A 25777-nucleotide genomic window follows, 5' to 3' on the forward strand; every position below is an offset into this window, starting at 1 on the left:
AGTGTATTACCAAGTTCTCACTTGTGAGGCTGTTTTGGGGAACTTGTAGGCTGTTGCACATCTGAAAAACGTCTCTTGGTGGGGAGGGATCTGCAGCTTCTTTGTGGGTAATCTACTGTGTTCTAAACTTGCTTCTGGCCTTGTTGATCCAGTGAGATCTGTCCTAATTCATCCTTTTTCATAGATCCCTTCCTTATAAACACACACAAACTTTACCCCTCTCTATTTCTCATTCAGCTCTCCCAAGCATACAACTTGTGCATCAGCAGTGCGCTCTAACATAACTGTGCATAACTAGGAATCCTCCAGAAGCTATTGTTTATAGGATAGGAAGCCTGGCACCTATGCCTGTCTTCTATCTGAGGAGTGATACCCCCCTGAATCTGAACTGCTGGCTGGCCCAATTTGCCCCAGATTTCACCAATGTCCATGTCTTTGCCTGGCCTGAACAGAGGTGGATCGCCCTTCAGCTGTCTTGTTTTTAAATCCTGTTAGGCTGAAGCATAACTTCTTAAACTGGTGTCTTGTCCAGTACAAACAATACTTTTTTTTTTTTAAGTGTTCTCTCTAGTGGAGCTTAAAATTAGTATTTTTTTTCCTAATTGCCATGCAGACAGGGATATTATCTCTTTAGCTCTCACTTGTGGCATGATAAATTTAACTTGCAAAATAAGTGTGTAATTAATATATACAAAATTTTTATGCAGATGCTGAAGGATTGCCTTCTGGTTCAGGAAGACCTGGCTTCATTTTCCAGACTATCAGAGGCTTTTGGGGCAGGTTGTTTATCTGTATGCCTCAGTTCCACACCTGTAAAATGGGGATAATGCTTCCCTCCATCCTGGGCTGTTGTGAAGATAAATGTTTGTGTTGGGAAGGTGCTCACTTATGGCAGTGGAGACTGAAGCTATACCTAGCTGGATGCCACTTTCTGTGGCTGTTGCTCTTGGTTTTTATAATGTGCCATTCCTGCCAATTGACTTTAAGATAATTAGCATCAGCTACTATAGGAATGGGCATAATAGAATATATATATATCACACACACACACACACACTACATTAAAAGCAGGAATCCGTTCTGGTTCTGTTCAATATCTTCATCAATGATTTAGATAATGGCGTAGAGCAGTGGTGGGCAACCTGCGGCCCATGAGCCGCATGCAGCCTGTCATGGTAATCCACTGGCGGGTCGTGAGACAGTTTGTTTACATTGACCGTCCACAAGAACAGCTGCCCGCAGCTTCCAATGCCTGGGAACCCACTGCCCTTGGGAGCTGCGGACGGCCATGCTTGCGGACGGTCAATATAAACAAACTGTCTTGCGGCCCACCAGCGCATTACCCTGATGGGCTGCAGGTTGCCCACTGTTGGCGTAGTAGAGAGTACTCTTATAAAGCTTTGTGAATGATACCAAGCTGGGAAGGGTTGCAAGTGCTTTGGAGGATAGGATTAAAATTCAAAATGATCTGGACAACCTGGAGAAATGGTCTGAAGTAAGTAGGATGAAATGCCATAAGGACAAATGCAAAGTACTCTATTTAGGAAGGAACAATCAGCTGAACACCAACAAAATGGGAAATGGCGGCCTAGGAAGGAGAACTGCACAAAGGCGTCTGAGGGTCAGAGTGGATCACAAGCTAAACAGGAGTGAACAGTGTAACGCCGCTTCAAAAAAAAACCCCCGGCAAACATCATTTCTGGGATGTATTAGCAGGAGTGTTGTAAGCAAGACACGAGAAGTAATTCTTCTGCTTTACCCCATGTTGATTGCACCTCAACTGGAGTATTGTGTCCAGTTCTGGGTGCTACATTTCAGGAAAGATGTGGACAAATTGGTGAAAGTTCAGACAAGAGCAACAAAAATGATTAAAGGTCTAGAAAACATGGCCTATGAAGGAAGATTGAAAAAATTGGGTTGGTTTAGGCTGGAGAAGAGAAGACGGAGGGGGGGACATAAGTTTTCAAGCACATAAAAGGTTGTTTCAAGGAGGAAGGAGAAAAATTGTTCTCATTAACTTCATAAGCTAGGACAAGAAGCAGTGGGCTTCAGTTGCAGCAAGGGCACGTTTAGCTTGAACATTAGGGAAAACTTCGTGTCAGGGTAGTTAAGCACTGGAATAAATTGCTTATGGAGGTGGTTCAGCATCAGTGCTGGCATAGCTTGGAAATGTATTAACTCCCTATGGGTTCCCTCCGTTGCTACAAGGTCATTCAGCCCATAGTTGTACCTTAAGTACTAGCCCACACAAACACCATGGAGCAAGGGGAGAGGTTAGAGCCCGTGGAGCTGTGCAACAGAGGTGACCATCCAGGTGCCCTCTTGATAACTCCCAAGCGGATTATGGCAAGGTGCTTTTGAACCCCACCTTAAACAAATGCTGAAGCAAGGAGATAGCCTGGCAGCTCACCTAATCAGTGTATTTCACTTGGAGCACAGGACCTTGCAGCTCGGGGGCAGCCCTTGCTGCCTATTGGTTCCCGAGTGGAGTTTATGGCTTGGAACAATGAAAACAAAACATTTTTGCTATATTTTGTTGGAGGGGGGGACCATCTCTATTTGTAATATGCACAGATTTTTGCCCCCATCATCCCTGCTAGAGACAAATGTCACATTAACCCACTGTATGTTTGTATCTCTTTTCTGGGGTAATGGAGCAAGTGGTCATGCTAGGAGACTAGTGCATTGTTGCTTGGAGGGGAGGGGGAAGAAAAGCCATGAATCCACTTTCTGAAATTTGCACAGTCATGGCTTTTGAAGGCATTTGCATTTCTCCTTCCCCACCTTTAGGTCCCCAGCTCCCTCCTCTGTGCTTTCTATCAACTTTCTGGTGGGCAGATGGAATAAGGAGAGGTGGGCAGGCTCTTCTATTCTGTAGCGGGAAAACACTCACTTCTCATTCAAAAAGGGAAAAGAGCTAGAGTGCAGTTGCATCATAATGAGCATCTCTGACCCCTCAATCGCAATGAGTCTCTTTCCCCAGTGCATCTCCACTTCCCGATTTTCACAGACAGTCTCCTTCTTTGGATGAAATCATCTTGAATTAACACGTAAAGGGAAACATGGAGCCATTTGTAGGATTGAAGAGGGCATTCACTCACGAAAGCTTATGCTCCAATACATCTGTTAGTCTTAAAGGTGCCACAGGACTCTCTGTTGCTATTTGTAGGATTGTGAGCCTTGCTAATATGCTCACATCTCAGATAACCTACTTTTGGATTGTTGTCGTCTTCTCAGTGTCACATGCCTGTAGTGAAAATATTTCAAAGGCAAGTTTTGTTTTAATCTTTTCAGCTTTCTGTGGCTTTCTCAGGGTTTCTCCTACATTCCTCTTCTTTGCTCTTCTCGTCACTATGCCGGCTGTCTCTTCAATGCCACATAAAGTGCACACAAAAATCAACCAAATGCTCTTTGAGTCTCCAAGAAAAAGCACAGGTGAACACAAATCCGTAGCTGATAAAGCATTTAATGAAGCAAAGATACTAGCCCTATTCTCTGCCCTGACCTCGTGCCTTTATAGGGATCCCTGCCTTTATTCCACAAAAATAAAAATCCACAGACATTAACTAAGTCTTCATTTTTGTTACCTTTCATCCATCTAGTACTAAGTTGGTAGTGAATTGTGAACTACTTTTCACTGGCCTAGACGAGACCAAAGTAACATCTGTGTCTAGGGATGGTGGATTTTAATTTTGTCTCCTTAGGGTTATCTGTCTGAGTGACAATTTAGCTAAGGCAAGGCCAGCCTTTCCTCGGTTAGAAAGGTCCCCTCCCTGTTTGCAGTTGGCTTGAGCTGTCTGTGCGGTGAATGTGTGCCTCCTTTCATAACTGACTGTGCCACCCTGCAGTTTGCCCCCCCCCCCCTTTCCCCACCTTCCCCTTCCTGAAACCTAGTCTCTCTCTCTGAGCTCAGCCCCTCTCGCCTGCCTGTGCTTCTGAGCTCTGCCCCCTCCAGCTGGAGACTCAGGTTTATCTGGAGACTGAGGGGCTCATTCGGGAGCTGAGATCTGAGAGGTGAAGGAGAGATCCATTGGAACCAGGAGAAGGGAAAGGGGCTAGTTTCACTGAAGAGAGGCAGAGCGTGGAGACCATGGCTGGATTCTCAGCTCTTGGGCTGCTCTTTCTTTTTCAACTACTAGCCACCTCCTCAGCTCAGGTAAGAATGTGCCTTTACTGCTAATGGCCAAAAATCCCAGCTATTGATGGAAAAAATACAGAAGGGTCTCATAGCAGCAGGATTAAATATGCACCATATGGCAGCAGGCCAGATAATTGCTGTTCATTTAAAATCAAAAGTTTTGTGTCAAAGTGAGAGAGCATATTGCTTGCAAGGTGCCTAGCGGTGAGAGCAGAAGTGTTTCCTGGTTGGGGTTTATTTCATGTCCTATGATATGGAAACTGCCACTTTAAACTTTGTGTAAAAGAATTGTCCTCATAGTTTGGTTTATAGCCGTGTCGGAGAAGCCTCAGGAAAAGGTGATTGGGGGGGGGGAGGAATTGTTTTACTATAAAAGACAAAGTTGCCCACTAAATAAAAATCCCCTGTGCTCCACCTCTTCATCCCATTCAGGGTTTTTCTTCCTCCCACCCCCAGTTGGTCTATTTTTGAGACCTGTTTAGGAACAAGCACATTTAATTTGTATTCATTCAGGTGAAGCTACGTGTATTCGTAGCAAACGTCCCTGTAGTGGCGTTAACTTTCCAGTGTGTATCGTTCAGGAAAATTCTCGGGGGGAGGATTTTTCGTTGCCTTAATGAAGGAATTTTTGCAGCCTGGCTCAGGAATTCTGAGCTGACCCTCGTCTGCTGTGAGCAGAACTAGCTCCACAATGAAACCTTTGTTCCCTCAAGCTGCATTGCAGGTACTCTCTGGAGCTCTTTCCACAAAGCAGACCTTTATAGGATCCCCACTTCTCCCACACCCCTAAGAGCTAAACCCCCACACACTGTCCAGCTCAGATGGGCAATTACTCAAGTCCCTTTAGCTGTGCCTTCCTTCAGACATTAACTGTATAGTCCCATCTCTTCTGCTGTCTGGTTGTATACGGAATGTGAATGTCACTTTTAATACCAACCGCACGCACAGATTATTCTAACTTGGCTTTGCCTTTTCTCTGTGTCTACACTGTGAGTGACTGGGAACAGCCACTCGTGGAGCAAGGGCAGATATGATTCCCTGTAAGCTTCCCATTCAGTAAACAGCTCCTGCTGAATGGGGATGGGTTGGGTCTCACGGAAGCACCGAGGATGTGCTCCGATTCTTAGCAAATTAAGTCTGGAAAGATTCTTGCTTCCTCTGAGTCTGTCATGGATAGAGCAGGGGAGCTGGAGTTGCGCTGTGATCTGTGACCTACTGTGTGTGTTTTTTCTTCCGTTCTCTCTCCCCATCCCTCCCAGAGAGCAGGACCACGAGGCCCTCCTGGACCACGAGGACTCCCTGGATCACCTGGCAAGGAAGGCATAGATGTGAGTGCGGAGCAGCGGGCGGCAGGCTGAGCTGGGGGAGGGAGGTGGGGTGGAGCAAGGGGAGGGCACATTTCATAGAGGAATTCTTCTAGTCCTCCTGTCGTCCAGAGAGAGGCTCCAGGCATTTGGGCAGCACTTCAGAGGAACCGAATTAACAGCCCATGTGCCGTAGGCAAGGAAACCAAGGGGCTCCGTCCTGCTGAGGCTGAGTTATGTCTGGAGGTGCTGAGTGCCTAGGAGTTGCTCAGCGCCTTGCAGGATCAAGCCCTCAGTGCCAAGTGGGAGTTTATGACAAAGCTAGTGTGTACAACAGGGATTTGTTAATCTTCTGGGCATCCTGCAACGCTTTCTCTCTGGTATCTGCAAAGATGCAGGTTAAAGGGTGGAGGACAGTAGTGGGTTTAGTGCAGTAGTTACTGTACGGGGTGTTGTTACTGCACGCTCAGTGCAATACTGTGTATTTTATACCATTAGACAATTGTTTGTTTTAAAACGTGTCAAGCACCTGGCTCTCCAGAGAGGCCCTAGAAAGCCGAATTAAATACACCACGCTGGATGCTGATCTCACACTGGCTTGACACCACTCTAGCTACACTGTCTTCAATGGAATTACCCCAGTTTTACACCAGTCTGATGGAGATCAGAATCTGGCCCATTGATTCCACTTGGAATTTAAATGTCCTTAGTTTGTAGCAAGAGGCAAATTAAATCTATGGGAATACTTTTTTTGGTGGTTAATTCCTTCTTATTAACCCTTCCCCCGACTGCAGGGTTAGCATCTCGGCTCCTGCAGAATTTAGTGAAGCAGGAAAGCTTGTCCTATTTCTTTTAGTTGAAGTTTCCACTGAAATGAATTGAAATTTATACCCACTGGATAAAGACAGACTTGTCTTCCACACCTATCACAGTGGATTAAAATCGGTTCAGGTGATCTCAAAGGAGACTATTCATATCTCAAATACTAAGGATCAGATTCTGATCCTTTCATTCATGTTGAGTAGCACCTTACTCCTTGAGCTACTTGTCGAGTAATTTTCCTACTCATCGTGAGTAAGAGTGTCAGCATGGGGCCTTAAAAGCAGCCTTTCAAAATTCTATTCCTCCCATGCAAGAAAGTTTATTTTGACTGAGAAAGCTACAAAAAGGTTTATTCCTTTGCATCCTGTAACGGGTGAACAAGAAGCTTTTGTGCCTGTGACTGCAATTTTTTATGACCATTTTGCAAGGCTGGCCACAGTGAAAACATCATTGTTTTGCAGCCATTTCCCTCCACGTGTTCACTAGACTAAGGGAAACCATTTTACTAAATAATCTTATATTAGTTTTTAATAATGAGTGGTTTAGAGAAAGTAGGTCGGGAACTTCTATCTGAAGTTTTGTAATAGAAGAACAAGGCAATTTAAAATGAAAGATAGCAAAGGAAGTTCTTTTCCACACAATTAGCCTGCAGAACTAATTGCCACAAGTTATCATTGCACGCCAGATCTTAGCAGGATTCAGAAAAGGGTTGGATATTTCTATGAGTAACGACAAAATCTAGAGTGCTGATGATAAGGATTAAAAGAAGACCAAGAATTTTAGGGTGGGTATAAACCTCAAGCTTCAGTTCATAGACCATCATCTAACTAATGGGGATCAGGCAGAAACTTTTCCTGGAAGCAGGCTGTTCTGTTACTGCTTTCTGCTGGGTTTCTTTCATCTTCCTCTGAAGCAGATGTTACTGGCTGCTGTCAGAGACCGGAGACTGGGCTCGATGGATGACCGGTATGACCCAGTATGGCAATTCCTATGTTCCAAATACTGTGCGGTTCCCACTAAACAATTTCCCGCATAAACAGAAGTCAGTGTCCTTTGATTTTAATAATCCAAAGACCATAGCGTCATAGAAAAATATAGGGCTGGAAGGGACATCAGGAGGTCATCTAGTTCGGGCCCCCCACACTGAAGCAGGAATTTAGTAGATCTAGTCCATCCCTGACAGATACGTTTCCAATCTGTTCTTAAAAACCTCCAGCTTCCCTAGATAACCTGTTCCAGTGCTTAACTCATTATAATTAGAAAGTTTTCTCTAATATCTAACTTAAATCTTCCTTGCTGCAGATTAAGCCAATTGTTTCTTATCCTTCCATTGGCTGACGTTGAGAACAACTGATAGCCACCTTTAAAACAGCCTTTTACATATTTGAAGAAGGTTATCAGGTCCCGTTCTCCCCCCGCCCCCAGTCTTCTTTTCTCTAGACTAAAGATGCCCAATTTTTTTTCAACCCTTGTTTTCGAAGGTCTTGTCATTTTTGTTGCTCTTTTTGGACGCTCTCCAATTTGTCCACATCCTGTCACAATGCAGGCAAATCAGTGCCGTCAAAGTGCAGCAGTCTGCTTAGATAGATGTTTTTGAAGATGTGTCAGCTGTTCTAAAACGAAAAGAAATAAAATGCTATTCCTCACTCTACATGGACTGGGTTTCCCTTCAAGGAACCAAAGGCCACGCTTTCAAACGTGGCCTGTAATTCTAGGAACCTCTGTTCTGGGCCCCACCCTGAGACGCCACTGGCCTAAGCGCTCACGACTCAGCCAAAGTCAGTGGGAGCTGGAGATGGTCAGCACTTCTGAGGCATCGGGCTTAGCATGTCTCAGGTGGGAGACCCAGAAACGGAGACATCCCTAACTAATGGCCATTCATGAAAACTTGGCCCTCATTGTCCAACGTGGGCCTGATCCTGCAAAGCTCTGTGCACCGGTTGCACATTTTTAGGGGCTTGTTGAAGGAAATGGACTTGGAGGGCACTTGGCACCTGCAGGATGAGGCCAGGTAATAATAATGAATAATTAATCAGCTGAAGCTAATCTTGATAGATCGTAATATTAGACTGAGTTAAATCTCAGGGGAGCCAAACCCTGCAGACTTGCAAAGGGAGGTTGGTGAGAGTGTTGACCATGTAAGGAAGGCAGGATTTCTCTCCTAGGCTGTCCTTAACTGAATGAAACAAGGATGCAGCAGGAGCAAAAAGAAGGGAAACATGCTGTCATGTATTAATAAATGAGAAACGCTCACCAGTCATTCAGGGTCAGAGCCTCATACCATTCCACCCATTGAGTCTGCAAGGAATCCCATTGACTCAGAGCATCAGGGTCAATATTTCTGTGGTTAGCATCAAGTGCACCGGCATAGTTTAAGGACCACCGTTTGCCAGGGTTCTCTGAGAAGACGTTGTGAGGTGTGTAATCCCACATGGCTGTGCCTTTTTATAGCTCTGAATATAGAGGAACCTATTGAAGGTGTGTCAGAAATCTAGGCTGGTTTTTCTTTAATGAAAGAGCAACTGTGTAAATTCTAATACTGTAAAGAAATAACTTATTATTTTATACGCGTGAGATCATTTTCAAAGGCATGCTCTGAACTTTTCTTGAGCATTTTAAAATACTATGATTTCCTCATGTTTTTCCTGTGATTTTCTAAAACCATCCTGGCCACGTTCAGTTCATAGATGGCTTTAGAGAAATGACTGTGCAGAATTACTAAAGAGCATTCGTGGTCCGATGTACACTGCAAAAGTGTGCAGCAACTGCTGAATATAGGCCTCAAACAATGAACAGTACATAACATGCAACTAAATTATTCAGGCCAACTCTGGATAATCCTCAAATGAATCCTGCGCTATTGGCACCCTTTCCAAAAGCTCCTTGCTTCGCTTCTGCCTCTCACTTTCAATCCCATTGAAGCCTCCTCTAATTATCTCCTTTAAAACACTGCATGTTCCGTGATCTGTAACAAGGTAATTGCTTAGCTCCCAAGAATACAAAGGGTGTGTTGTGATTAAACCAGTCACCTAAGAGTTGCTCTGAATTATTTCCAGCATGCAATTGTTACAAAGCCATTGTCAGTTCTCTAACAGACATTTCCCCTCCGGTGTGACTTTAATATAGGGTGGCTGAGACTAAGTAAACTTACTTCCATCTCATGTAAAACCGGGGAGAACTATTCCATTACTGACAGCCACTGATTCGAATTCACTAAGAAGGATGACAGCGATTTGCCACCAGAGGTATAAATGCTGATCAAAGTTCTGATTCTGAATGGGTTCTGCTAGCACAGACCCCACTGCTCAGGTAGAAACCCCCTGAAATCAAATGGGGACCCCACAGGTGTTCACGATAGCAGATCCCAAGGTGTGATCAGGTCACAAGACAGGAGAACTGTTCCTGAGTGACTTTCTCTAATGCTGTGACCTTGCTGCCACGTATCAGTATCACAGAGGCCTGTAGGGAAAGGGGGCAGGGTGATGGTGTTAATCTAGAGGAGGATATAAAACATTGCTGTTCATTCTGTTATTCAAAACCTGCCATCCCAACATACCTTTCCCCCCTCATTTTCATTATTAAAGCTCTTCCCCAGCTTGGATAAGGGCACCTATCTGTGGCATATTTCTGAGCAAAGGACTGCAATGGAATGGCCTCTGCAAGTCAGAGCACAAAGACTCCCTCTATCTACTCACCCTCCAAGCTGTGCGTTCTCTCAACAGCCGTGCAACACGCAAAGCCCTGCACTCTGACTGACTCAGGGCAGCCGGTCCAAGCATAGGGATTTGCACAGAAACTTTATGGTTGCAGACGTAGTAAACATAGAGTCAGTTCTCAAATTCTTCCACCTTCACAACTTCCCCCACCCAAAATGCCTACTGTAAAGATGGCCACCGCTAACCCTACTCAGTAGCCACTCCTGTGCCTCCACATCTCCTCCTAAGGAAGATTGTAGCTCTCACCTCCCCGCCCCCCAAGTGTAATTAACTAAAAAAAAATTTAAAAGGCAATGTAGGTTTATTATTTATTTAATGCCGGCTCCATTCCAGCCATAGGCCCCCTCCCCAGCATCTCTTTGCCCTGGAACTTACTTTACCCAGGATACAGCTAGTACTTCTTAAACCTGGAGCACCCTGAAACAATCCTCTAAGTAGCCTGCTGGAGGGGGAATGACCCACAGGTCTCCTTGATCACTGTCACTGAAAGGTGGTTTAAAAAATAAAAGCAGAAACTTTGTCGGAAAAGTAAACCCTGCCTTAAATTGTTTTCTGAAGGATTTCCCCCAAGCAGACATCACTGTGGTTTCTAGGCAAAATGGAGGAAAAAAGGTTAATATTCTCTCTGCTTCCGGGTGACTGGGGATTCCCTTTCCACAAGGGAAATTTCCAGGTGGTGTCATAACTGGTTCTACGCCACCCATTTCTGACCCCCACTCCAGCGAGGGCACGGGACAGGAGGGAGAAAATGCTGTGCTCCAGTGACCACAAGGCTGCTCTAACTTTATGCCGGGATGGCTGGCTCCAGGGTTAGGAGGGTAGAAATGTGGCAGGTAGCCATCCATACCCCCTCCCCAGAGCACAGCTCAGGAGATCCGAGACATGTTAAACTCGTGGGCATAACAGGCAACACGTTTTCTTAGATTATTAAGAAACATTGCAATATAGACTTTATCATCTCCGTCCCAGATACATAACACTTCCTGCGCAGATTAATATAATTAGACCATCTTCTTTGCGATTTTTTATTTTAAAATAGCTAGAGGGAATGCAATAGCAGTTTTTAGGCTAAAGAAAATCTTATTTTTCTCTTCATTTCAGCTATATTAATTAAATGCTCAGCTTGTCTGGAGCAGTTGATCGTTCCGTTTTATGTACCGAGATGGCCCCATTGCTGGAGAATCGCAATTTGTAATGCATTTATCCCCACACGAGGGAGGTGCTTTTATCCCCATGTTGCAGACAGAGGCACAGTAAGGCCAAGGATTTGCCCAAGGAATCCAGTGGGAGAGCAGGGGATTGAGCCCTGGGATTCCCAAACCACTGGGCCATCCTTGCATCATGGTGTGTAGAGAAGATGAGCATTCCTCCCAGGAAGTGAACACAAAGCTCAGACAGTTCCCATTCTTTCATATCGCTTGGTCCGTGGCCTATGCTAATCTTTAAACAATATGTATGGGCAGCATAGTATTCGGGGTGGGGAGACATGGTCCAGCACCAGGAGTGGAGATTTTGGAGATTTTTTTATTTGTCACCTTTGTGCCGGGTTGTCAATGCCATAATTTTAACCTGGCTCCCCAGCAACACTGAAAATAGGAGCCATTGTCCAGTGGTGCAATGTTATCCGTTGGCAGCTACCTTACTTTTGCAATTGAATTGGGAGGGATGGAGATCAGTTGTTTTTTGCTTGTGCCATCTCCTCCCTCCCAAAATTAACCCTAAAAACAGAGCCCATGAATATAATCCGTTCAGACACATGTAGTCTGTCTCATCACTGGTTTATGGTCACATGTTCCCCTGAGAGTGTCACAAATCCTCAGGATGTCCTCTTGTGTCTGGTTTTGCATTTGCATATACAACTCAACAGAATATGTAAAAGCTTCGGTGGACAGACGCCTTCCTCTTTGCTTTACCGCTGAGGAAACCCAGAGTGTAAGTTATTCCTGGAAGGGTCTGGATAAATTATGCTGTTTGAGCAGCATTCCAAATCATAGAATCATAGGACTGGAAGGGCCCTCGAGAAGTCATCAAGTTCTGTCTCCTGCACTCATGGCAGGACTAAGTATTATCTAGACCATCCCTGGCAGGTGTTTGTCTAACCTGCTCTTAAAAATCTCTAATGATGGGGATTCCACAACCTCCCTAGGCAATTTAGTCCGGTGCTTAACCACCCTGATAGTTAGGAAATTTTTCCTAATGTCCAACCTAAGCCGCTCTTGCTGCAATTTAAGCCCATTGCTTCTTGTCCTATTCTCAGAGGTTAACAAGAACAATTTACCTCCCTCCTCTTTGTAACAACCTTCTATGTACCTGAAAACTGTTTATCATGAATGAAAACTGTTAACTGTACCGTCTCTCTCTCCAGAGGTTGCTGGTGAATAACATGTGGGTTTTGCTAGATAGAATTGCCAACCCTCCAGGATTGTCCTGGAGTCTCCAGGAATTAAAGATTAATCTTTAAGAACATAAGAACGGCCACACTGGATCAGACCAAAGGTCCATATAGCCCAGTATCCTGTCTTCTGACAGTGGCCAATGCCAGGTGCCCCAGGAATGCACAGAACTGGTAATCATCAAGTGATCCATCCCCTGTCGCTCATTCCCAGTTTCTGGCAAACAGAGGCTAGGGACACCATCCCTTAATCTTTAATTAAAGATTATGTCAAGTGATGAAACTTCCAGGAATATGTCAAACCAAAATTGGCAACCCTCATAGATGTGGAAGATTGGAACAGTGAACTTCATGTTTCAGAGGATGGCAGGATCAATGGCTTAGCATATAGTAAGTCATGGGCAGACTCTAATGAGCGTGTATGTGGCTGCTGCAAAGAGACTGTGATAGGGAAAAGAACGAGGAGTACTTGTGGCACCTTAGACACTAGCAAATTTATTTGGGCATAAGCTTCCGTGAGCTAAAACCCACTTCATCGGATGCATGCAGTGGAAAATACAGTAGGAAGATATATATATACACAGAGAACGTGAAAAAATGGGTGTTGCCATACCAACTATAACGAGACTAATCAATTAAGGTGGGTTATTAGCAGCAGGAGAAAAAAAACTTTTGCAGGAGAGAGTTCAGTTTCATTGTCTTTTTTCATTCCTTTAGGGAGAACCTGGCCCACCTGGTTTACCTGGCCCACCAGTAAGTATTTACTGATCAACAACTAATTTACTCTCTCGCTTGTAAATCTGCTATGGGGAATGATGTATGTGAATCACTAGTTTTTCAGCAGCAAGGGTCACAAATTGCACTTTCTCCTCTCAGTCCTCAGCAGAACTCCTATTTGCATGTTTGGCATGCAAACTGAGAACAACTGGCAGCATGGAGTCAGCACTGACCTTAAGAAGAAACATACTTTCCTGTTTCATAGTTAGAAGAGCAGAGGATCTGGGATAAAGCATCAGAATAGTGGAGCTAAAGGGCTTGTATTGTCGTTCAACTCTCTTTGCAGACATTGTTTTTACAGTTCTTTCAACATGAGAGAGAACGCTATGTAAATGCAGAGTTTTCATATGGTTATGCAGCACTCTCAGCTCTGGCCTCCAGTTTGCACACTTGTTTCTGGGTGTCCAAACCATCATTTGGGCATCCTTCCGGTTGCTTGGCTTGCACACACACATGCAGCTTTTGCACATTGAAAATGTGTGTAGGCCACTCCTGCAACTGCTTTTAGTTTTACCTGCAAACGTGGACTGTAAAATCAAGCTTGGAAATTTGGCCCATAGCGGAAAAATATGCAAACGAAAATGATAAGTAAAGCAGCGTCAGAGATAAAATGAAATATTGTGACAGAATTTGCAATGGGTGGCAAAACTTGCGGGACTCAGTCCTCCACTCTGGCTCTGTAAAACTGAAGAGGGGCTGTGTGACAGTGCTAGCATTATGTCACCTTTGTGGCTCCCCATTCCTGAGATCATCCAGGGTCCTCTTTAGCTCCCTAGGCATCTTAGAGTGGTCCTAGGTCTCCTCAGAACTGTGCCAGCTGCAACACCCCCAACCACACCCTGACGCCCCCTTGTGCTCGGGGCTGCAATGGGGATCAGTACACGTACATGGAACTGATGTACACGAGAAGAAAGCTGTGCCAAGCAATTACCAGGTTTATAGAAAAATGAACCAAAGCACATAAGTGTCTAGAGATTTACATACTTGTAGATTAATTATCAAATCAATTTATTTTGAAGACATTTTCCTGCATTGCAGGATATAAATTTAGCACTTTAAGAAATGAGCTGATCATCTTCTTATCTTGTATCAAGTCATAGCATGCTTCTGTAATTATTATATTAACAGTGACTGTCTATTAATCTGGTTTAGGGGCCGAAAGGTGCACCAGGGAAGCCTGGAAAGGCTGGTGAAGCAGGGTTACCTGGCCTTCCTGGAGTGGATGTGAGTATTTCAGCTTCTTCTCTTGGACTGATCAAATATTTTACATTGGCAGCAGATGTGGGTACTGAGCTGAATCTGTGTCTTACGTACCAAGGGAAATCTTATGCAAATTTTAGTTGTTGTTGGGTTTCGCAAAGTCAAAACTTAGCGCATCAGTGGTCTATCCTAGGCACTAGCTGTCAATGACCTGTTTTGATGATATGATCAGCGCTGTCTCTCTTCATGGTTACTCCCAGTGGCCCAGAACAGCCTCTGGCTGTTGTAGTTTCAGGTGATTTGAGGCGTGGAGAACATTGAAATCATCAGGTGTTTATTGTGCAAGCCTCAAAATCTTCCTTTTATTTGGGCTGTTTGCACCCACCTGAAACGTCAATGGTGTGAGCCAAGAGTAAACAAACCTACAAGAGTTCAGATTTTCTTCAGTTCCGTTGCAAGTGGATTCTAGGTTCCCAGTAGGTTCAGAATAAACCTCTTCAGTTCTCGTCAGGGTGCCAGATGTCTTTGGTCCTTTCCATCTTGGGATGCCAAATTACTGAAACACTGCTATGGCTGCTGTATAACCAAGTACAAAAATAGACACATTTCTGATTCAGGAATGAGGAAACAAAATATCAAACTGATAAAGTTTGGTCAGTTAAGTCCTTTCAAAATATATGAATGTAAACCAATTCATATTTTTGGATTAGTGGCTCTTCAAGGCTTAATGTATGTACTTCATTAGAGTCCATGTGCAGCTGGCTTTAAGTGCAAATGAGGCAAGGCTGTGATCTGGTGGTAACTGTGCTACCAAAAGCCAATTACTAGTATGAGATCTAGTGGTTTGAATGCAATGGTAGAGTACTGAAACCGTAACTGGCCAGTCTTCCATGGACTTCTTGCAGCACGGCATTATTCTTTGCTGTCCTGTAGCTCATCGTGCATTGTCCCGCCCTAAAATCAGCATATATCTACCTTCCTGATGAGAGCGCAGCAGCTGCATTCAGAGAATTGCAGGTCTCCGAGCCTAGCATACGATGACTGCCTGCCACCAAGCGTCTAACCAGATTACGTACGTACAGCTCTACGTCTCTTGATCCAAATGCTGTAGCATTGTACTATGAGAACCTGGAAGTGAAACTGACTCAAAATACATCATGTCTGTTTTCATTCTCCCAGCTGAGTGAAATTCTGATAGTAAAAACTACATAAACAAGGAAAATAAAACTAGATTATCTGAACAAGTGCAATGCTATGGTGCTTGGGTTGCAAACACTATGAGGAAATCTTTAAACATACATTTAATTGAATTTTTTAAAAAAGTGGCGTATAAAAACATGTCTTGTTACTATTAGTAATATTTTTTAAGGTAACCTAAATTTGGTTCTAAACTCCCTGGCAGTGTCCCTTTAGCTATACATTTGCTTCTGTAATTACTGTACATTCCCTTTCCCCAGCAAGGTTCTGGAGATTGACTTCTCTCACCTCCTACACAACCTGCAGAACCTCTTTCATTCTGATCTTTGACCCTTACATACTAATGAGGTTTGCCCTTCTGGGTGGTTAATCACCTGCTTCCGCTTCTGAGCACATATCTCTCTCACTATATCTGATCTGATGGCTTGTTATACTAGCCATCTTTCCTCTAGACAATTTCCAATGCCTTGAGAAAAGGCAGTGGGGTAGTCCCTCAGCTGGTATAAATTGTCATAGCTCCACTGATTTTCATAGAGTTATGACTGTTTATACCTGCTGAGAATCTATCCCAGTCTTCATCAGTCTCCTTTTATGGTTTTCCTAACTATCCTGTATATTTGATAAGCTAAACGTTTAACAGTCGCTGTCCTCCATTATGGAGCGCGTGCCTCTTCCCATTTTCCATTTGTCTCCTTCCTCTGAGTTGTTTCATTGCTGGCTTGAACGTTGCTTCTAGGGGGATGGTCCCCCAGCTCTACATCTGTTGACATCTGCCTCAGCCCTCTGTCTCCCATTGCTCTCTGACTCAATCAGGTCCTCTCTACACCGTGATTTCTTAGTACTGAACATTTCAAAGACTCAAGTTCTTCTCCTAGGTAAAAGACCAAACCAACCAAAACCCTGTGTTCTCATCTCTCTTATTTCACTGTCACTCTGCTTAACTTTCCTTCCAAGGCCCAAAAACCTGGATTCATCCTTAACCCAAACTGCCTTCTTCACACCACCTCTTCTGTTTCTGTATGCATCTGTCACCCTCTCTGAAACTCTCCCTGGATTGGTCCTTACACCAACCCTGACTTTGCGGAAATCCCTTATTCACATGTTGATCACTTTCCCCCTTGTCCATGACAGTTCCCTTTTATGATCTTAAATTCCCATTCTTGCTATTTCACAGAGTCCAATGCTACAGCCAGGTCACTCTTGGCCTAGGAATTGTGAACAATAGCAGCCCATCCTTCATCACTTAATCCTGGGTCTATCTCCAAAACCCAATTCATGTTTGCCTTCCTGGTTTCCTGACATCTCTGTGGACTCACTCCACTCCATCTAACTTTGCATTTCTACTGCCTCATCTGTCTGCCAGTGACTTCCTTCCTCCCTCTAAGATATTGACCCATGGCCTATATTTGACTCTGACCTTAAAACTTTCCTTTTCTTTAATAGCATTTTGTAAGCATTTTGAGTCCTACTGAGTCACACCTGCCCATTAACCGCAGTTTACTCCAAGAAATAGATCACGCAAAGTGTAGGATACCACTTAGAGTGAGTATTGGAGGCCCTTCATGATACTGCAGCACATAAAAGACGTTTGTGTCCAAAGGTATGGTATTGTTATTGCGCTGTCTAATTTATTGTGATACTAGAAAAGGGATTTTAATTGCTTGCTGGCCCAATCCTGCCAGGACTTACACACCTGAATAACTTCATTCATGTGAGCCGTTCCACTGGAGTCTTTGCAGGATCAGGCCCTATAACACTTGTTCCGAAACAAAGCTAAGCATTGAAACTGAGTCCCAGACTGTGGAACCTCACAGGTTTCAAGAAACAGAAACATATGGCTATTGATTTTTTTTCTTAACATTCGTGATGTGTTTTTAAACAGTATGCCCCAAATCTCAGTTAAAATGATCAGTACTGTAACTATTTTAAAATGAATAACTGATGGAATAACACTTTTTTAACAACCATATGTGTTTTGATCATTTACTTTAGCGGCAAATTAAATGAAGACATTTATTTTTAATATCCGATTAGGGATCTAATCATGAAAGTAGGACAAAACCTTCAAGGGCCAAAAATGTTCAAAAGTAGGTGCAACAAGTGCCTCAGCCGAAATATATGTACACCCACTGTATGCAAAAACTGTCATTTGCATAGGCAAATCAGATAATTGCATGCACAACTCTGGGGTTCTGTGGCCACTGTAGGTGCACACCCTGGGCTGCATGAGCACCCGTTGGCCCTAGCTTTGGAAATTTGGCCCAAATTTTAGTTGTGATTAAACAGTAACTGACTTGGGTGTTTCACCAGATGTGCTGAATGAGCAGAAGAGACCCACGTACTTTCCGTCCCTGGTTTCTCATTAAGAGGATGGTCATCAGGATTTCATGGGATTTGGGCACCCAACTCTCTTTCTGTAACAGGGATATTGGTTGGGGTTTCCAACAGGCTCTAGATCTGTCTTCTTCTCTGCTCTTATCCCTGCCTTTTTTTCCCTCCCAGGGTTTAACAGGACCCGATGGCCCGCCCGGCCCAAATGGGCCACCAGGAGAAAGAGTAAGTATTAGAACTTAAATCCTTAGTCTGCTTACATTTATATTCTCAAGGCACTGCTCAATGGTTATTTCAAATCTCTTTGTAACTTGGTGACGTTTAGAATATTATTTGTATAGTCCTAGCACCTAGGAGCCCTAGTCCTGGACCAGTTCTCCATTGTGCTAGGTGCTGTACACCCCTTGCATGCTTGTGCACTGGGTCTAATGTTTGTATTTCAGGTGTTTGTGTGTGTTGACACATTTCACTGGTTTGTTTCTAATTGCCTCAGGGAGCCATGTATGTGCCTGGTCTTGGATGTCCTGGATAAGTGGATAAATGGATAAATACCATTAGCAGACCAGATCTCAGGATACTTTGGGTGCATAACTAGCTCCTTGATGCATTCAGAGAGCCTGTGTAGAACATAAATTCAATGAACAAGCTTTCCAGGTTTATCCAAATACCATTATTAGGGATTTATTTGTGGTCTGAGTGCAGAGTCCTGTTATTTTTTCTACCGCTTTTTTTTCTCCGTTGTGTAGACTGGTGTCTTTCATTAATTCCTGGGTTGTGGTCACACTTGACATGGTGACATCACTAGTTGCATCAGCATGGATGTCACAGCCTTCACAGCAAGAAGCAAGATAGATTTTTTTCATTGAAGGGAATAGCTGCTTATAGGAACTCTGCCAAGGGGCACTATGGGAAAGAGAGAGGTCTGCTGTAGGTCTTACAATGTGTTAGGTCTCAAGCTTTGTCAGTCATGGAGCAAAACTGTGCCTTTGGCTGCTTCCCATCTGTGTTGGCATTTTCCACTTGAGAATCCATCTCCGTTGCAGTCGCCTTCAATAAAAACAGAAGGTGCGGAAGGACGTTGTGCACGAAGAGGAGATAAGTAGGGGGAGGTTTTCAGATGCACCCACCTTTGACTTAACTCCGCTCCCACTGAGCATTTTATCCTTGATTTCAGTGGGAGCACAGTTAGGGGGGGAGGGATAGCTCAGTGGTTTGAGCATTGGCCTGCTAAACCCAGGGTTGTGAGTTCAATCCTTGAGGGGGCCACTTGGGGATCTGGGGCAAAATCAGTACTTGGTCCTGCTAGTGAAGGCAGGGGGCTGGACTCGATGACCTTTCAAGGTCCCTTCCAGTTCTAGGAGATGGGATATCTCCATTATTTATTTATTTATTTATTTAGGCCATTTTTGAAAATCCCCACCAACAGGGCCCAAGGGCCTGATCCCATGAAGTTATGGGTGCCCTCAACTTCCCTTCAAGGGGAGTTGGGGATGCTTGGCACCTCCCAGGATCCAGCCCTGATTTTCAATACAAAGAAGGCCTGGGCCACAAAAACATGCCTCATTTGCATGATCTGTTACCCATATTTGCACATGCCCATTTGAGCGCACACACACCTGATATCCATGTGCAAACAGGGTACCTGAGAATTTGATGTATGCACAAAGTAACTCACGTTTTAAGCATTTAACTGAAGCATGCAAATTCATTATTAGAGCACACAACGACCTAACTGTATGTTCAGATTAGACATGTGTTCCCAGGTCTTGAAAACCTGTTTGTCAGCATGGTGCAAAGTTTAGACCTGTTGACGTTTACAGCATCTTTTTAAGGTCAGCAATCCATCCAGAAAGTCTTTTTTATAGTCAGTGTAATAAAAGCAGGGGAAGAAATTGTTGAATTTGAAAACAGAGCTTTAGCAATGCAGAATTGTTATCCTAACTTCATTTCCTCTGGCCCTTAGTCAAGAAAGCACGTAAGAACTGTTGCAGTCAATGCAATACAAGCATGTGCGTACTGTCTTCAATGGATGTAAGCATGTGCTTAAAGTTAAGCACATACTTAAGTTCTTTTCTGAATAACGATGTTTCCTAAACTTGGGACTCTGTGGGTAAAAAGGCTCTTCTGGCTGTCACTATGAACAGGTGTGCTTGGTTTATGGCAGTGTATTCACAAGAGATTTTAGCTTCTGTTACTATATTATTAAGAAATGTTTCTGTTCTCCCATAAAGGCTGCCTCTCTTGGTTAGGCAAAGAGATTGTCAAGCACCCTAATGAAAAAGTTCAGTTACTCTAGGTCTGTTCTCCCATTGACTTTAGAAGTAGGACTGTTCCTATATCAATGGCATTGTCAGCCCTGAGAAATTTTTAAACAAGAAAACAATTAATTTTGGCTATGAGATTATCTGGATTATCACTTTATTGCTGATGCCAAAGGATTTTAAAGATTTAAAAGATCAAAAGATTTTAAAGGGGCTGTTTGAAGTTTAGTGTTTTATACTGTGTGTACACAGTGTAGAATGCATCAATAAATCAGTGGATCTCTGAGAAAATACCAAGACTCAGCTACTTTCTAGAACCCATAATAATTTATATTTATGTCTGAATTTAGAATGTCATATTAGGCCCGCATTTTATATACTGTATCCATGGATATTCAGAAATAATATTGCCCCATTGTAAAAAAATTATGGTAAGATAATTTTCCAATCCTAAGAGAAAGCAGAGTGTTATCAGGAAAATGAGTTAAGTCAGAAAATGCATTATTAACTGGTGCACCTCCACTGAACTTAATTGAGTCACACCTGACTCCAGGACTGCATATTGACCTATAATCATTGAAAAGTAGACGGAACCTTCATTGCTATGTATTAAGGACCCGAACTTGCCCCGCTGAAGTCAATGGGAGTTATGCAATTGATTTCAATGGGAGCAGAATCCAGGTTTAACTCAGTAGGTGTCAGGAACTTAACATTTTCTTTTTACAGGAGCAGTATCTAGCCTTGGCCTCAGTGGTTGTAAAGGTTTTAGGGTTAAAGATGAAAGTGATCAGAAGAAAACCTGAGTAATATGCAATGGGACAATGGCTGAGTTGGCATCTGCAATAGAGTTGATTTTTATCGGATTACAGCCTGTTCCTAGCAAGACACTTCTTAATGAGCCACTTGGCTCCTCAGAAATCTGTTTGCTTAATCCTCCTCCTTAAATTTAATAAGGGAAAACATTTCTAATCTGGGTTGGTATGCAGAAATCTTGGGGAGAAATGGCAGTGCTTCCTGGGATCACCAAGTAAACATTCTGACCAGCAGTTACTGGGTTATTTTCCAGATCTGTCCATCTGTCTTATCACACTCTGTACTGGATACAATTTCAGACTCTTTTCAAATTCAGAAAATGCCCCCCAAATATTTCTGAATTAAAATAATGGTTTCCTGGCTGAGAGATTGGATGCCAAGTTTTAAACTTGAGTTGAGGGTCTTTTGGCTTCCTTTTAAATCCCTCTGAAAATAAAGGTCACTTCCATTTCCCAGACATGTTCTGTCGAACCCAAATACTTGGCCATAATATTTCAGTACTTCCATTCCTGACAGCAATCTGGACCAGGTCATGGGAAGGCAGGAGAGAGAACATGAAGTGAAAGTCATCAGAAATCTTCTGAACTCTAAGGGCTGGTCTACACTGGGGCGGGGGGGGGGGGGGTCGATCCAAGATACCCAACTTCTTGGAGCGTCGCTGAAGTCGAAGTATCTTGGATCGAATTACCTGGGGTCCACACGGCGCGGGATCGACGGCCGCGGCTCCCCTGTCGACTGCGCTACCGCCGCTCGCTCTGGTGGAGTTCCGGAGTCGACGGTGAGCGCGTTCGGGGATCGATATATCGCATTTTAACGAGACACGATATATCGATCCCGGATAAATCGATCCCGATACGCCGGGTAGTGAAGACGTACCCTAAGACTGTCATGTTTAAGGGATCCTAGAGGAGTTAAGCACCCTTAGGCCCCTTAAAAAATCCTAGTCCATAGAAAAATCACTTCTGGTTCAGTTTGAGTTTTGGGTAGTGGCATGCGAGAGGTTTTTATCAGAACTGGTTCACCCCGGCCTCATTTGACAGGTTCTGAAAGAGGAGTACGTGCTATAGCTCTTGACGGACTGGTCTCCAAACACACGCAAAATTCCTCAGTAGAAAATAATGGGGCTGTTAGGGTCTATTTGTACCGGTGTCATCTCTGAGACACCTGCAATTTATTGTCTACACTTCTGCTTTCACTTCCGCCCCCCCCCCCCCATTTCTAAACTGTACATTTAAAAAAATACTATTCTTTTTTGATTTTGGGGAGGGGGGTAAGAGCCAAGGCAATTGGAGTGCGTGGCAGCCTGACAGACTCCCCCAGACAAGCAGGAAATCCCGCGAGGCTGCTCTTCAAGTGGGAACCTGACCTTCACGCTCTTTCCCTGGGGAGTTGCTGGGAGGAAAAGGGAGCTCTAGCAGCAATTTCACAGGGGTTCTATGCATGTCGCCCGATCCAGTTTCGGGGCCTACATGTGCAATTATGTGGATGAAATTCTGAAAACCCGGGGGCTAAATTAACAATGGCATGGGCGGTTGTTCTATTTTGTGCATGCAGTCACCATGCACAATTGCACACACACACTGGCAGAATTGACTGTCTGTGTGTGCCATCATGGGAACTGCACGTGCAAATTGGGCATGGATTTTGTGCGAGCGTTTTGTGAACCTGTGGCAATCTGACCCTGAGAATCTCGAGTCAGTGAACGTAACAGACGCGCACTCCACTCACGTGGGGCTTCTTGTGTAAATTTTTACTGGCTGAGCGTTACGTTTAAAATGGCCTATAAATAAATACATTGCTTGTTGTGTGTCTGAGTCTGTCACCTCCTCATTTACTGTTCTGAGTTCTGCCTTTACCCTGGAATCGCAGCAACTGAGAACAATAGTAGCAATGCAAGTAAAGAGCTGTGGGGGCAGGTGAACAAAGCCGTTCTATCTCACATCGTGAGCATCAACACAGCATAGAAAAATTCAACGTGAGGCCTGTGTTGGTGCCATTAAACAAAAGATGGGCTCACTATCGCTCACGTTGAATAAGAGTGGCACATCTCCTCCTCCTCCTCTCTTCCCTCATGCTTGTTAACATGAATAATTAAGTCAACCTTCTGTTATCGGCTGTCTGGCTGTATTTTCCTTACCCTGTCACAGCTAAACCTCCTTTCTGGTTAAGAATAGGCTAAGAACTTTGAGAACATCAGTCAGCTAAACTCAAGCAGAAACTCTTGGCAGTAGAAAAGAGGGTCGGGCTTGGGGTCTAATATTTGTGTGTTTAAACATTTCATTGACTTTTTCAAGCTTCCTGGAGCCATTGATGGCACTGAAATAACACGAGAGCTGGTCTCCTGATGCTGTTTCATTTCCCAGGTGGTAGCAATGCTATTGGAAGGCCAGATGGTGTGTTACTCGGACCAATAAATTGTTCTCCAAGACTAACAATGGTGGTGAAAAATGAAAACTTTAAAAATACTCAGCTACTGAGGTTTTGCCCAAATGCCAAGAGATTCACGTTGAAGCAGGTTTCTGTGGAGCTCCCGTGCATTTCCCATGCACCGATTTGTATAAGCCCTTAGTTCCTGGGTACCTCACAGCTCCCTAAGTTATGCTCTGTAGACAACGATCCTGTGTGCGCATTCCTGCGTGTGTGTCAGTCATTTGAGATAAGAAGTAAATTATTCCATTTTCACTGGTAGATACAGGAGCATCTAGGGAGTGGAACTCGTTCCCCCAGGATGTCTGCCTTAGCTCATCCCCTTCCCATTTTTCCAAAGACCTCTGAAAATACTGACCCACATCTTTGACTGAGCCTTCGAGCTCCCTTCTGTGCTGCCCAGATCCTGGTGTGGTTATGCACCCGGCTGGTCCTTGGGTGTAACTTAGAGTGGCCATCAGTGACCCTGTGGGGCTGATACAGCAGCTGGGAATTGCTGAGCTGTAGGGAAGCCCCAGCCAAGTTCTGGTTTCCCTGCACGTGCCCCCTACACCGACTCCAAGGAGGGAGGCGGGGGTCGTGTTGGAGCCGTATTGTTGGAGGATGCCGCTGTAGGGCTGCTTTGGGCAGGCAGGGTGGCAGAAGGCTCACATTAATAGCCGTGTTGATTTCAGTGGGGCTACTTGTCAGGGCGAGGGTGCATGTGTGTGTGATCTCAAGCCCAGAGAGCTTGTATTTAAACCTTATCGACACAGTAGTAACCAGCACCTGCTGTCAGCCGCAGTCAAGCGTGCGATTCCCTGATCTGTCCCCACCTTCCCAGGGGGAAGATAACCTTTGGTTCCTGTAGTTACCTCCTTATACAACAGCAACGGCTGCTCCACACTACGGGCTCCCAATCTAGCCCTTTAGAAATTGAATTGGGATTTTAGGACCTGATCTTACAAGGTTAAAATCTGTGCCTAAGCATGGGAGAAGTCCCACTCGGGCATTAGTATGCCATGCAGACACATCTCTGAATTCTTCCTTTGCTAGGAGCATACCATGCTATTTCCTAGGGAACTCTTCATTGTTACGGGTGTCTTGATGAAGGTCATTTTTGATATGACAGTAGACAGCTAACGAGGGGTGCGTCAACTGCAGTGTAAGCCCGGGACTATGGGACCCAGGCTTGTGGACTGGATGTTTCCAAGCTCTCGCTTGAGCCTCCGCACTGCATTGTAAACCTGGGTTTGCAGTTGCTGAATTTGAGTCTCCCAGCCGTGCTAACATCCATAGTGCAATATGAAGAACTTCTGACTTGGGTCTGTGGCTTGACCTGTGTCCACACTGCAAAATGACAGGGCTAAGACCTGAGTCACCGTGTGACTTGGGCTCTGACCCACCTTCCCCCCACAACCTGGGCCCTGAATACTTGCCGACTGGAGTCAGATTGATGTGTGTGTGGACGGAATGGGGGCTTGGGCTCAAACCTGACTTGGAGCCTGAGTTTAGTGTGCAGTGTAGATTTTAAGGTAGGTTAATTACACAGGCAAACGGCTGATCCTGGGCATATTGGCACACCATAAAGTTTTGCAAATCCCAACCTGTAGGAGTGAGGACTCCAGAGTCGCTAAAGATGTCATGTCATGGAGTTTTCTCAGAGAAATACAAACCTGTTGCCAGTTTTTAAAGGGTGGGGATGACAACCCTGTTTGACATTACAGTCCGCTGGGCGTGGCATTAGTATGAACGATCATCTATGCCATGAGACTTAGCGTATTGCTGGCTGATGTTTTATTTATAGTCAGTACCGCAGTGTGCTTATAGATAAGCCCTCTGAGTCTCCAGATATTTGTAGGGAAGACGGCTGGCGAATTGTATGATTCAGCACGCACCATTGAGCACAGTTGCTTACTCAAACAGAAGGGAATGTGTTTGTCCTCAACACCAATGTGAATAAGCCCAAATCTTTCCTGTAATTTCACATGGCAGCAAGGGCAGAGATGAAGTTACAGGAGGCCTGCCATTCTGTAACCCATTGTGTTCAGTGGCTGTAGAATCACCATGCAGGGAACAGTGTCTTCTTCATTCATTTTTCCATTTCCATTTAATCTGCTTTGGAGCATTAACCAATGACTAATTTCATAGGCTCTTTCCAGCGTTGGCACCTTCAGAACACCACAAAGGGATTAAAAAGCCCAGCTGTCTTTCTTGTTATCTGTAATGAAGCAGGAACTTAGCAACTTCAGTGATTTGATTTTAGAATAAAATTTAAGATTGCAAACATGCTCAGAAAACTGTAAATCAGGCTTAAGGTTTGGAATGCAAAAGCGAGAGGGAAATAACACCAGAATAGCTGGCAAAAAGAGACAAGTCATGGAATCTAAACATCTTTGCTTGAAGGGGGAAAGTATGAA

At 44.3% G+C, this 25777-nt stretch overlaps 1 protein-coding gene across 1 annotated transcript in view; it reads left to right on the forward strand.

The window, feature by feature from the left end:
- Positions 1-3937: 3937 nt before the first annotated feature.
- The window catches only part of COL9A3 (collagen type IX alpha 3 chain), a 68678-nt gene continuing 46838 nt past the window's right edge, over positions 3938-25777 (forward strand). Inside the window, exons 1-5 of the mRNA XM_005302894.5 lie at positions 3938-4156; positions 5398-5466; positions 13090-13125; positions 14302-14373; positions 18049-18102. Coding sequence (XP_005302951.1) covers positions 4091-4156; positions 5398-5466; positions 13090-13125; positions 14302-14373; positions 18049-18102 — 297 coding nt within the window. The 5' untranslated portion in view covers positions 3938-4090. The remainder of the gene's footprint in view (positions 4157-5397; positions 5467-13089; positions 13126-14301; positions 14374-18048; positions 18103-25777) is intronic.

The sequence above is a fragment of the Chrysemys picta genome, chromosome 13, assembly GCF_011386835.1.
Source record: "Chrysemys picta bellii isolate R12L10 chromosome 13, ASM1138683v2, whole genome shotgun sequence".
NCBI classification, from domain to species: domain Eukaryota; kingdom Metazoa; phylum Chordata; order Testudines; family Emydidae; genus Chrysemys; species Chrysemys picta.